This window comes from Acipenser ruthenus, chromosome 8, assembly GCF_902713425.1.
Source record: "Acipenser ruthenus chromosome 8, fAciRut3.2 maternal haplotype, whole genome shotgun sequence".
In the NCBI taxonomy this organism is placed as follows: Eukaryota; Metazoa; Chordata; class Actinopteri; order Acipenseriformes; family Acipenseridae; genus Acipenser; species Acipenser ruthenus.
Genome location: NC_081196.1, coordinates 53,713,076 through 53,727,843, shown reverse-complemented (window position 1 = coordinate 53,727,843; position 14,768 = coordinate 53,713,076). Strand labels below are relative to the sequence as shown.

Sequence of the window (14,768 nt, the reverse complement as noted above, 5' to 3'; positions counted from 1 at the left end):
TAAAACCAGGAATGGATCAAACTGCTATGCAATGGGAGTTTTATTTCCATCCCAAATATCAAAGAATGCTGTGTACAAGTACTTTTTTTAATAATGGTTTTCTCCTGGTTCAAATGATAGGCAAACCAGCTTGCCCAAATTCTCTAGATTGTGACCTGCTGCCTGCTCGCTCACAGTGCATCACTGCACAAAATCTCTTACTTCAGTCTGTCTTTGCGTTGGCTGTCAATCTACAAAAACAAAATACAGCTTTTGAGTTTGGGTCTTGCCTTGGCAGTAGCTATGATGTACCGATATTCATGACCCACATGTTTTTGTTGGATGGTGTGACATTTTTGATTGCTTTGGGACCTGAAGTAAAGTGAATATCTTCCTGGATGACAGAAACAGCTTATAGCTGATAGAAAGGTATGTGAAATAAAAGCATTCCACAAAACAGAATTCGGTGCTGTTTCAGGGTAGAGCATTTTCTAGTTTGTGCTGTCTTTTTTTCTTTTTTTACAGAAATGGTTTCCTTTCAGCTCGAGTTGATTGAGTAACTAGGGTTTGGCTCTTGGTTTGTTTCTTCAATTCAGACTGGAGGAAGCATGAAACACTGCTTAAATACAAATGACACATATCCAAGAACTGCTTTGTGTGAAGATCCTCAGTATCTGCCATTTGTTCCGCTTCGATTTCTCAACAGTGGGCTAGTGTTGGCTTCTTCCCTATGTGTTCCATTGTTGTACTGTACCTGTGATGAATGGGTGTGATACTGAAGCCAGTTTGTTCTGCTATTTGTAAAATGTCTGGAACTTGAGGGATGGTTTATTAACTGCTGTAATCCAATTGGGTTTTTTTCTGTGGATTGGCACCATTGTGGGTAATGACATTGCAATAATTCAAGTGTAAACAAATTAGTCTTATCCTTTATAGGAGTTACCACTGTATTTCGCACTGCAGTGTTGTGCATTTCCCATAGTTATGCTATGCATTTACTATAGTTTATCCTGTTTTGTCAGGTTTATTAATATTCTTTACCATACCTCGCTTTCCTTTACTATGCTTACCGTATCATGCTTTCACTTGGCTTTTATTACACTTTGCTGTGCTTTTAAACTGTTCTAAGTGATTGAGTGCCTCCTGTAGATGTGTCAGTCTAGTTTCATTGCTCTGCATTGCACATTTCACATGGGCGCTCTGTTTCAGTGGCCTGGGTTTGTGCAGTGATTCCCAATGGCTGTCTGGCTGCAGTCACACTGGCTCGCAGTGTCCAGCTCTGTGTTCTTTCTATTGTAATTCCTCTGGAAAACTGACAGAGAATAGTTGGCACCTCTGCTACACAGGAGAATCAATGAGTCAGGCTGTTCCGAAACAATTTCACAAACTAAAACAATAATGAACAAGGAGAACAAAAATGTTAGTATGCGTTTGTATTTTCCCACACAATACTGAAAAAGTGTTTTGTAAGCATTATTTAGCAAGATTTCAAGTGTATTTATTTAACCAGGATAGAAGCCTTGAGATATATATCTCGTTTTACAAGGGGATCCTGGTAAGTAAAGGCGGCAAGAAATAACATTAGAAAATCAATAGTAAAAAAGAAACAGGGCAAAAACAGATAACAGAAAACAAAAAACATTAAAACAGGAATACAGAATGAAAACATAGAAAAGCTATGTGGGGTCCTACCTGTAACATAGAAATGGCTACACCGGAGTCAAAATTGAAACAAAAAGCTGAACAGTGAAGGAGGTCAAAAAGGTAAATAGTTAAATAGTTTTTATACAAGCAAAGGCTAAGCTCATTCAATAACTTGTAGTACTAAATGACCACAGTTATGATTTTAAAGGGTTAAATTGGCAAACTACAGTAAGCTTTTTCTTATTTATTTTTTATTTGAAATATTTATTTTGAAATTATAAATATTGTGCTTCACGGAGCCAAAAGGATAATTTTTTTACTGGTGTTTCATTACCGTATTTGTTTTCTGTGGTTTTCTGCTGTGTCCGTGATAGCTGTTGCAAGGGGCATAAACAGCAAGAGGTTTCTGTTGTCTTCTGTTGAAAGGAAATATTTACATAAACAAAGGGTTGTTGTTTACAGAAACAGAAGTGTGTGTTTGTATATGTTGTTGTTTGAAACACCTGTCTAATCCTGTTCACCTTGAGATCCAAAGACTGCTGAGACAACGCAGGTGATGCACACTTAATAGAGAAGACAGGTTTTACTAGCACTACAGGCCGAGAATTGGCATCAAACTTGGCTCGTGTGGTTTTCAAGAGAGGCTGGACGCTTAAAACTGCAAGGCAAAGAGGGCTGAATATTAAACATGATTTTAAAATGTTAATTCTGAAATTACAATTTCTTTTTTTGAAAGTGAAGTATACACTGTTGGTTTTGTTTAGTGCTGGTGGTTCCCACCATTGTCATATTGACTGCGCACTTCAGTCCTTTACGCTCTTTACCATATTTACAATGCTTGAGTGTTGTATCATTTTAATAAAACTGCTCAAGAGGCCACTCTCTGTCATTGTACTGCGGCAGCTTCATTATTTTAAAAGGGGCTTGACTTTTAATTTAACTTCAGCTCCAGCGCCTTGTAGCCAGATGTGTAAAGCGCCTCAAGACATGGTATAGCAGCTATAATACTGATGCAGGCCTAAACCTTTTTGAGCACTGGTGAGCTGTGTTGAACTGTAGATGGTGATGGGCTGAACACATGCTCCATAAGTAATGGGAATAACCCCCCTTTCAACTAGTCTACAGAAACATAGCAAACTAGGGTAAACTACTATAGTATATTAATGCGAAAGGCATGGGAAAACTGCGGTGCAGATTTACTGTGGTACACTCTTATAAGCGTGTTGACAAGCCAATCGCTCAACATTAATCTATTGGAAAACATCTACAGTAGTCTGTAGATATGGACCTCTGAAAGGCTACTGCACAGACTGAAGTCCATTGAGGAGTTGAACATCGTGCCTCAAGAAGGCATTGCTACCAGTACTATAATCCAAAGGATGCTCTGCACTTGTGCAGTGTGAAGCCTTGCATTTGTTATTAGGTGGCAGAGCATTGCCTCGTCGTCTTTGTTACCAGGACAATACTTTTATTTTGGTGTGGTGCTATTTTTATATGTAGTGTTTCTTTCTTTAACTGCCTGTTATCCAAACAGTATATTATATACCTGTGTGTGTGTGTGTGTGTGTGTGTGTGTGTGTGTGTGTGGCGCACCACAAGAAGAATCGAGTCAAGCACTGCTAGAGGAATCATTGAGCACTTGGATAACAAAAACATCCTGGCCATTGGATAGGTCCCATTCAATTGCCACGGGATCTTACACCTTTTGTACAGAGCCCAAGGAAGCTTTAGCATAAGGGCTACACTACAATTAAGACATCCTGTATACAGTGTGTGGCCCATGTTGACTACATTAGAGCATTTCATGTTGAAGAAAGTGGACTAGTAGTGAATATTAGGAGGCTGTGTGGTCCAGTGGTTAAAGCAAAGGGCTTGTAACCAGGAGGTCCCCGGTTCAAATCCCGCCTTAGCCACTGACTCATTGTGTGACGCTGAGCAAGTCACTTAATCTCCTTGTGCTCCACAGTAGTTGTAAGTGACTCTGCAGCTGATGCATAGTTCATATTATTATTATTATTATTATTATTATTATTTGTTTATTTAGCAGACGCCTTTATCCAAGGCGACTTACAGAGACTAGGGTGTGTGAACTATGCATCAGCTACAGAGTCACTTACAACAACGTCTCACCCGAAAGACGGAGCACGAGGAGGTTAAGTGACTTGCTCAGGGTCACGCAATGAGTCAGTGGCTGAGGTGGGATTTGAACCGGAGACCTCCTGGTTACAAGGCTGTTTCTTTAACCACTGGACCACACTGCCTCCTATACCCTAGTCTCTGTAAGTCGCCTTGGATAAAGGCATCTGCTAAATAAACAAAATAATAATAATAATAATATTATCTCCTAGGGCGTGTAACTTTTGGTTCACTGTATGTATTTTGCGTACTATATGCTGCCATACTGTACATATTTCTTCAAAGCTAGGGTGTTATCTTAATTCTGCTGCATAAACCGTGGCTAGTATGCTATACTAGGTATGCTAAGCAGTTTTATGTACAGTACAGTAGAACTGACTAGCGTCATGCAGCCTGTATGGCTATCTATACTGTAATTCAGCTATTTTGTATGAACTAAGACACAGTTTCCTACCTGTATGGAATTCTTATTAAAACAATACAACCTAAAGACATACTGGTTCATGACAAATTATTGTGAAGGCCATGTTCAACATTATTTCACCATCTGTGCATTTAAAACGTGGGACCGTGTTCTTTTATATTAAAGATGTATGACATGAAGAGCCCTGGCGTTTAACATTATATCCTGTCCAAGTCGGCTTCCTCATAATGGACTCCTCGTTCTAAAAAGTGAATGTCTTTAGTATTGGCCATTCAGATTCTTTTCAACTGGGATTAAATAGAGAAAGTTTATTTTCCCTTTGGAGGCAAAGTGACTTTGTCAGTTCGAAAGTCACTGGCTAATCAATGTTTGAATGAAGCATTTGTCTGCCGAGCCTGTCCTGCACTGAACCGTGGATGTCAGATATGAAAGGGTGCACTTGTTCCTGTCACCAGCTCCCATTCATCTCTCTCTGTCTCTCTTCTCTCAGACCCTCAAATAGGCTGTCATTGTTTCTTATCAGTGCTGTGTTCCCCGGCACATTCGCAGCCATTACTGGGGATGAACTGTAGTACAGTGCAGTGCAGTGTAGTACAGTGCAGTGCAGTGCAGTGCTGCACTTCAGTTCTGTACAGTTCAATGTAAAGACCGGATTTAGATTTATTATTCACAAATATTTAATCAGGATATACATATAAAAGGCCTGGGGCTCCAAGCGATGGCCTGTAGTGCAAACCTGTGAGTTTTAACTGTATTTTAGTTTACCAGCATACAAGACACAGATGCTTTTTAGTTGTCATGTCGTCTCCTCCCTTTTTATTCACTTTGCAGCAATACGTATTGACATATTGAAAATGATTCTGAATTGGTTGAAGGAGTTATTCAAGTTCCCTTCTTTTTTCCTCCATTCTTTTTAGGAGAAGCGAAGAACCTACCTCCATACCCAGGGCCCAACAAGATGAGGGACTGCTACTGCACAGTGAACCTGGACCAAGAAGAGGTGTTCAGGACCAAAATAATAGAAAAGTCATTATGGTATATTGTTGTTATTATTATTATTATTATTATTATTATTATTATTATTATTATTATTATTGGGTGCGTTAAGTGGCTCAGAGTGAGAATTTTTCCACTCACTCGGATAACTGATGACATCTGCTCTGTAGCTGCTCAGCAGGAGCGGAACGGAACATGTCGTTCAGGGAATTCTTTCTCTCAGCGCCTCTGTTACTTTAACACACCCTGTGTTCTGGACCCCTATTCCCTATGTCAACCACCTCGTATTATTTCCTCATAATGTCAGTTTTCCACATGTGTAAAGATTCATTTAAAATTTGGTGATGTTTTCATTGTTGAATACAACCGTGTCTTCTGCTCGCTCCCCTCGCCTCCCAGTTCTCATTCCCATGCTGGCATTTAAAAATAAATAAATAAATAAATAAAAAAAACATTGCAGGGGGCTGCGATTTGTTGTGTACGCCATAGAAGTGGCAGTCATAGGGGTGCCTTTCTGGAAGTGGACCAATGAAAAGATGCCTCCCTCCACCATGGTAATAGGCTCTGCCAGTGTGAACAGACTTGGCTAAATAGTGTAGCACACAAAAGGGTTTTCATTAGTGGGTTTCCTTCCTATTCATCCAGGAAGTCCTTGGCTTTCAAGAATAGCTACGGGAGTTGCATGTTACATTAAGGGATGAATACAGGAGATAGCCCGGGGAAATAGTATCGTTTTTGTAAAGGGTTTGGAAAACTGAGCTCAACTTGTTCTAGTGTTGGTGCTTGTTTTTAGCAAAGCCCCTTTTGGCTTAATAACTATGGAGGAAAACGGTAGATGCCAAATAGTCCTTTCAAGGGGGCTTTTCACTTCTCTGTCATGGTAATGATTGTTTGTGAAGTCCTTAATCTCTGTCTGTTTGGCGTGTCTGTCAAGAACCAAGTGACAGTTCTGTTCATTATACAGAAAACGTGGGTTTAAATCAGTTGACCCAAAAGGTGACAGATCAATATACAGTACTACCACCATTAATGTAATACTGAAATGTAATACGCTCACAAGGGCTGTTAAGAGATGTTTGCATAATGTTTTTTTTTTATCAAACCATTCATTGACTCAATAGCAAGGTGGTGTTCAGGTCAGTATTGTGGCATGAGGGGACCAGCGTTCCCTCTAAGCTTTTTAGATACTGAGAAACGTGCCGTTTTGACTGAGAAAGGGTAAATTACCAGTGAGAAGCCTTCGGCCACGCATTAACCCTTTTCATATATTTTTGTTGCATTGTACAATTTTGAAACAATATTCCAACACAAGTATCTCAGCAATTTTACAATTTTCTTTAAATTTAAACATGACATTTATTGTGGCTCTGCCTCTGATTTTGAATCCTCCTCTGGACCTATGCAGCCCTGTCAGTTGTCAGAAAACCAACTTTCGTCTAGTTTAACATCCCTCTCATAAATTCGTTGAGTGGTCAGTCCCAGTCAGGGATCAGTATTTTGTTATCCATGTAGATATTTGGAAGGTGTGCGAACTACAATGTCAATTTCCAGTAGGATTCTGGGAAGGAGAAACAACCCTGCCATTTTTAGGTCTCATTAGGGAGTTGTACAGTGCATAAATTTACACCATCTGAAAATGCAAGAGCCGTAACAAGATCGTTCAGGTAAGAAAAGTATGCTCTACATATCAGAGGAAAATGAAGCCTCATTAGCCACAGCAGTGTTTTAGTCCTCTGTTCCAACAAAGAGCAGCTGAGGATGCGAGTTCTTCACATGACTGAGTAAAGCGATGCCCACAAGGCTTTTTAAAGCTGGTCATTTCAGAGTAATCAGTGTTTATTATCACTGTCATAGCACTGACATCAAAGTCTGCTGTTTGCACTATTTTTAGAATTTATTTTCTTTTGATTTCGACTGGAGACCATCCAGTTACAAATGAGTGTATTTGGTGTAAATGTTGGCCAGTAAACCCCAGACAAATACAAGTAAATAGGAGAGGCTCCTTGAATATACATGATTAGTTTGTACAGTGCTCTGTTAAGTCAGTTTACACTATATATTTTTTTGAAATCTCCTTTTGTTGGATGTTAAACCTTGTGTTCTATATACCACCTCAGTAAGTCCCTTCATCTGCCAACAATTGGGGGTTTACCTTCTACACATATCTACGAGAAATTTTAAATGGCAGCAGTTAGAACCCAATGACCTCTGCCCAGCGGGTTAAAGTTCTGAATCAGTGCAGCTGTGCTCTGTAACCTTCCAGTCTGAGTATAGACAGCACAGGAATTTGAGTGACTCATGATTTATCACGTTAAGCTTTTACCCGTTTTGGCACCCATTCCCAATGCGCAGCTTTCTGATTGCTGATGCGTTTCATCGTGACTGTAGTTGTGTCTGCTGGTTGTGAGCGGTGACATGGTGTTTGTTATCCTGAGAGCAGTGCCATATGCAGCAGCAGACAGCTTCTGACCGCAAATAAACATCACAATTAAAAACACTGACTTGCCGTCCTGCAGTAACCTGAAAAGGACACAGTTAGCACCTCTATTGATCTACTGTATTGACTGAGACTTGCATGCAATGTTAGGTATTTGATTTTCATACCCTGTTTTGAAAGATTGGACAGATTGAAACTTGTTAAAGGGTTTCCTGTTTATAGCTAAAGTGCCACACTGCAGCAAGTCCAGTTGTACTTACCTGCCCAGGAGGCTGTGTGGTCCAGTGGTTAAAGAAAAGGGCTTGTAACGAGGAGGTCCCTGGTTTAAATCCCTCCTCAGCCACTGACTCATTGTGTGACCCTGAGCAAGTCACTTAACCTCCTTGTGCTCCGTCTTTCGGGTGAGACGTAATTGTAAGTGACTCTGCAGCTGATGCATAGTTCACACACCCTAGTCTCTGTAAGTCACCTTGGATAAAGACGTCTGCTAAATAAACAAATAATAATAATAATAATAATAATAATAATAATAATAATATGTATATGGATGGGGGGATATAGGCAAATTACAGAGGTGTGGAAGTTCAGCAGACAGAATAGTACAGACATTTTAGGATTACCGACAGAAAAGTGTAGCAGCCAACTTCGTTATTGTATTTGAAATGGAGATTTTCCTTTTTGCATATTGTTTATGTTTGGGTTACACATGTTTTGTTTTTCCTCCTTGTATCCTTTCAGTGTGCTAGTATTACAGATTACTGTTTCCAGGCATTTATCTGTACTCCAATCTGCAAGTTGTGCGTATGTCTCCCTCTCTATCTGTCTGTCTGCATAATGATTGTACAAATGTTTTTCTACAATAAAAGGTCAGTGTACTGCTACAAATGCCACAAGGAAACGCCGCTTCACAGTAGGTAGCAGTTCCTGATTTGCATTTGCTGACTCCAATTATTTCATCTACGTCACAAGCTTGTGTCTAAACAGTTTCAGGGTTCTGTATTTAACTTGCATTATTCACCTACCTGCAGCGAAGCCATTAACTGATCTTTGCAGAGAATGCAGGGTACTGGCTGCTTACTTGAGGTGATGTCACCCGATTGTCAATCTTACTGCACATGAAAAAAATATTAATTTTGAATTGGATCAGCTGATTTGATTTCATTTATTATTGAAGTTCAAAAAAACATAATTCATTTCATTATACAGGTAAATGAATCATGCTTTTGTAACTGTCAACACATATTGATGTACAACTGTAATGATAAACCTTACAAAGGTATGTGTGTATGAATGGATTTTTGTTTTGGCACTACTGTAATAAAATGTGGGGGTGGGGCGCTTTGACCACCTAACAGACACATGTGTACAGTATGTAGAGGGAAATGTAAGGTTGCCTTTGTTCTAGTAATTGGCTAGTGCCGGTATAAGGAGGATATAGGAGGCTGTGTGGTCCAGTGGTTAAAGAAAAGGGCTTGTAACCAGGAGGTCCCCGGTTCAAATCCCACCTCTGCCACTGACTCATTGTCTGACCCTGAGCAAGTCACTTAACCTCCTTGTGCTCTGTCTTTCGAGTGAGATGTAATTGTAAGTGACTCTGCAGCCGATGCATAGTTCACACACCCTAGTCTCTGTAAGTCGCCTTGGATAAAGGCGTCTGCTAAATAAACACATAATAATAATAATAATAATAATAATAATATAAGGGTTATTTCACCTAATGTACATGTGAAACAGGTGAAGTCTAAACCTTTTCTTTGGAGTGGAACTTGTATTGTTCTTAATCAATTAGCTGTGTACTGGCAGTGCTTCATTCCACTACACCACAGCTTGGCACAGATCTGTATCACTATAATACCAAGCTCCCATTCATTGCTATATTGGCACTATAATAGAAGGCTGTTTGTTTAGTTTATTTTTAAATGAGATGAGGGGAAGTAAGGGAAGCCTTTGTTAACAATAGGGACACACATTGAAGTTTTCCACAACAATGCACGTGAAAAAGAAGGTTCTCCTTTACCAAAAACAAAAGAGCAAGTGATGCAAAAAAAAAGAGCTCCCCTTCATTTCTCATTGCCTGCTTTTAGAACTGAACCCCTAAGCCTGAACTGACTAACGCAACATGTGAACAATGTTGCAACTCGCTGTGTTCTGAAATTCAAACCGAAATGTTTTTCTGCCATTATACTATTGAGAAATTCATGATGTATCAAAACACGGAAATCATTGTTGTTAATATTTCATGTCGGTTCAAAGCATCTGCCCTGAGAGAGTTGACAGAAGTGACGCTGTTACGATACACAACACAAACAGTCCTGTTTGAAAGCTCTGCATGCAGTTATGGTGGGCAGTCCCCTGTTTGAAAGCTCTGCATGCAGTTATGGTGGGCAGTCCCCTGTTTGAAAGCTCTGCATGCAGTTATGGTGGGCAGTCCCCTGTTTGAAAGCTCTGCATGCAGATACAGTGTTATCAGGTAAAACATGACCAGCTTATGTTTCTTTCTTTTGTTTTTCTTGCAGCCCGTTTTATGGGGAAGACTTTTACTGTGAAATCCCCAGGAGTTTTCGCCACCTGTCCTTTTACATCTTCGATAGGGATGTCTTTAGAAGGGACTCCATCATCGGTGAGTATTCTTGTCTTTTATTACAGAAGGAGTTACCAGCGCACTGGTTTGTTGAGTCAGTGGGTCTTACCCTTAAAGGGCACTCTATGAACGTTTATAGAGTACTATAGTTACAGTGCTCCTCCTTTCTAACGCTGCAGTCGGGAGTTGTAGATTATAAGACTGTGCTATTTGTTTTCCGCCTAATAATGAGAATACTAGTGCTAGTCTAATGGCATTATCAGGCAAATGGGGGCACTGTATCCCATGAATGAGGATTGCTGAATAGCCAATAAGAACCACTAGGGTTGTTTATGACCAACTACATGAGTAAAATAAGCACAGCTCTCCATGATTTAAAGTATAGCAATGAACATATGTTTAAACATAAATAAATAAACTTCTGAATTCAAAAAATCACTTTCCTTAGATCAAGTTCTGAATCTGCTTAGCAATAGTGCAAATTCGCCCAGTCATTCTGTCGTTGGATTGCAATGAATGACAGATAGCTTCCAAAATGAGTTGCGGTAAAAATACAAAACAGGTATTCAACACTAGAACTCTGAACACTCGTTGTTGTATGAAGTACAGACAGCTTTTGGTGGGGTTTAAGTATCTAACTGTTTTGTGTGCTAGCTGTAATCCACATGCATTTCCTATGCACCTGCAGCATAGTCTCAAAAAACCTGAAACGGAGAGCTGCTTTTTTTTTTTTTTTTTTTTTTAACTGGGTACAGAGTAAAGAATCCGCTCCATTACAATGATCATACTAACAGGAAAGTTCTTTTTTCAGTAGCATTGTAGATGCTTAAACGATGGTCCTTTATTATTATTATTATTATTATTTATTTCTTAGCAGACGCCCTTATCCAGGGCGACTTACAATTGTTACAAGATATCACATTATTTTTACATACAATTACCCATTTATACAGTTGGGTTTTTACTGGAGCAATCTAGGTAAAGTACCTTGCTCAAGGGTACAGCAGTAGTGTCCTCCACCTGGGATTGAACCCACAACCCTCTGGTCAAGAGTCCAAAGCCCTAAGCACTACTCCACACTGCTGCCCTTTAAACATGCAGGGGAACTGTGAACTGTCTGTGTAGATTATTACTTCAGTAAATCTCTGTAATTCACACACGAGTATTGCATTAAACTAGACTAGAGAACCGCTAGTCCAGCTAGTCCAGTGACATCACCATTTTAACACAAGTTATATAATGTATCATAATCTCAGGTTCTAGGGAGACTGTTTGTCTGTCTGTCCAACTTATTTGTTGTGTGTGGTTTTAGAGTTTTTGTAAGGAGTAGTATCAAAGTAGGCTGTTATAACTGTAATATCTGCGGATATATAAAGGCATACAGTGCGTGCATCTTTCTTTGTCAATCTTGCATTAATGTGCATACAGTGGATATGGGACATGGTTTCTTCTTGCTGAGGGCTGTAATTTGGATATTTACAGCACTGCGGGCATGAATGTCTCCCGACATGCTTGATAAATTCGTAGTTTGCCTTGTGACATTTGTGAACATCTGTGTAGTGTTGTGAACTTGCACATATGGAAATGTAGAACACATCCTATAAAACAATATAATAAAAACTGCTTTACATTCAGGATATACCGTATCCTACGAATTTTAAATGGCACCCACATTTCCCGCCCTCAATTTGAGGAAAAAATAAAACATCAGATAAAGATGAATTTACAATGATATTACGCACACAAGAACCATTTATACCAATGAAATGCTACAAACACATCTATTAGGCATAGTGGTAAAGCATGTTGTATACTGGTAAAATAACATGCCTGTTACAACGACAAATCCCTCCTAGTCATGATCCTCTGAGTTGGAAGAGTCCTCTTTATTACAATGACTCCCTCTTTGAAAATGGCAGTTACGTTTTTGTTCGTGTTTTCTCGGGCAGTCAGTCATGTTCCTGTTTGTGTACTCATGCAGTCGCTTCTTCTTTTGTTGCTTTTTTTTAAATACACAAATCACTAGACTGGAATCTAAGACACAGGCCATTTTTTGAGAAGTAAAAATTGGTTTAAAAAGTATGTCTTAAATTCTAAGGAATGCAGTACTGTATATTGAGGATTGTGTGGATCATTTCATTTCCCCATGATTCTAAGCACCCAGGAATCCAAGCCACAAGCTAACTGTCCAATGAAGTGTGGTTGGTTCCTACTGTACAGTATATCCAAATCATTGAGATTTACTGAAACAAGGCATGGGATTTAAAGTCCTTCAACAACCCATTACTCAAACCCAAACACCAATTCCCATTTCTGAGGGCTGCTCTCGAGCCGTTCTGCACGTGAAAGGTTTTTAATCATGAAGAAGTCTGAAGAGCAGAGAGGTCCCTGCTGTGATGTTGCACAAGCGAAACAGGCGAGAAGGTGTCATCGGCAAAATATTCACAGCTGCAGACCCAAGAATTCCATTTAGTGTGGGGAACCGGAGATAATCTGCTTGACAACATCAAAACGGAGCAGTGGGAATGTTTTGCCAAGGGTTTTTGGCACAAGATGCTGTTCTTGATGCCGGCACATTAGCAATGAATGATCTGTGTAACGATTGCATCATTACAGCTGAATGGGTTTAGTTGCAAAACCGTTTCAATGGTACTAGAGCAGTGTTTCCCAAACTTTTTGGTTGGCGACCCAAATGAACACAGGAATAATGAACCCACGACCCAAAATGATTCACTATTTGGTATTTTAACTGAAATACTTCTTAACCAATCAAAAAGTGACGTTTAATTTATTTGAAACTATACTACACTGTTTGCTTTTATCAAATTACTTATTATATTAAAAAAAAAAAAAAAAAGGTATTAAACTAACATATTGTAACGACGAGGCAGACGAACCTGGGGTGGGGGGAGGGTGCCACTTCTAGAAACATTCTCTCACACGACAGCCAGCTCAGGATTTGGAGTTAAGATTCCCCTTCGCGCGGACAACGGGACTGCAGCCGATCGCAAACATGATGTTGCAGGAGAGCCCCCATGGAGATTAATGGACTATGTGGGTGCATTGAGATAACGGGGTGGTGGGACAGGAATGCGTGCCTGTGTTTGGGGGAGCGCGCACGACGGAGCGAAATGGAAGAGGGAGGGGCTGGGTGACGTGTGAGTTTTGGGGCTGTGGGAGAGAACCTGCTGTTTTTTTTTTAATTACCGAGTCAGACACGCAGAGACTGTTAGCTTTGTGTGTGTTATCTGACTGTTTATTAAACCCTTTTATTTATCCTGTGTTCGTTATTCTGTGGCGTCTCGTGACTTTTTTGACAGGTGGGGCACAAATCACGAATCAATGGCTAACGTACTAAAAGTACACTTACTTTGTTCAACTGACTGCATATATGCCTCCGCTGAGAGCATTTTAATGCTTCAAATAATAGACTGCAGTCGCTGTGTAAAATATACTCCCATAAATTAAAAACATTAGCACTGCAAACAACACACAATTTATAGAATTGCGTATATATTTTTTTATAATCAACTGGCAAATCACAGAACATTAAAACCACGTAGTATTTAGTTCTACGTCATTGTATGACACCAGCGTGGATCATTCGCTATAAAGACACAAATACAATATCACAAAATCATTAATTCAAAACAAACAAGGCGCCTTGTCATGTCGTGGCAAGACATTGACAGTTTTAGTCCATTAAAAGAGATGTAACTTTGTCTTATTTAGTTGAAAGAAGCAAACATGGCCAACAATACTTTGTTCACAGCGCTGCCTTCCAAATATGGCCTCCTTGCCGCGTTCGTTTACCGTCTTTCTTCATACTCTCCAGTGCTAGTGTTATTCTGCCGTCCTTAACAATTGAACGTCTCCCTTCTTGGGATCTTACTGTAAAACCTGTTTTCCTCAGGTCTCATATAATATCAGATTCAACTAAAGCCATTATTGAACACACAAAAATCGCACAAATTCGAACTGCTCCAAATCCAGTAGGTGCCTCATCAAGTGTATTGTGGTTACCATAGCAACGCTTTCAGTGACTCCCCAGCAGTGGTGAGTTTCCATGGTGACAAGCAGCTTTGTGAGGCACTCAATGTTTGTGCGTCAGGCGGCAGTACTACATATTCCAGCTTTCTGCGTTGCGGTTTCGGTACTGGAGAAAGTGAGTTGAGACTTTTAAATAATGTCACTAGCACTTCTGTGGACTTGAATGTATTTAATATGCTTAAATATATTTATATTTCTCAATTAAATAATATGAATATGCAAAATGTTTTTTTAGCCTTTGGGAATTATTGGTGCGGCCATGCCCCACTTGCCTCGGCTGATCAGCTGCCACTGTTGCATTTATTTTATTGCTCATTCTTGTAAAATAAACCAGAATACTTGCCTGGATTGCTTCCTTTACCTCAACGTTACAATATCAATTTAAAATTGTGTTGCCTACATACTGAATACCAGTTTTAATTTTCAATTCAACATCAAGCATTGCAAACATACCGACAACAGTCAGTTGTGCAGTTTTTTTTTGTTTTTTTTTTTGCAATATGCATTGTAACCAGGTAGGA

General features: G+C 39.6%; 1 protein-coding gene across 3 annotated transcripts in view; it reads left to right on the top strand.

Moving 5' to 3' along the window:
* The window catches only part of LOC117407386 (ras GTPase-activating protein 3), a 69,644-nt gene that overhangs the window by 15,181 nt on the left and 39,695 nt on the right, over positions 1-14,768 (top strand). For all 3 annotated transcript variants that reach the window (XM_034012360.3, XM_059029278.1, XM_059029277.1), the window contains exons 2-3: positions 5,101-5,218; positions 10,133-10,236. In XM_034012360.3, the coding sequence (XP_033868251.3) occupies positions 5,101-5,218; positions 10,133-10,236 (222 nt within the window). The remainder of the gene's footprint in view (positions 1-5,100; positions 5,219-10,132; positions 10,237-14,768) is intronic.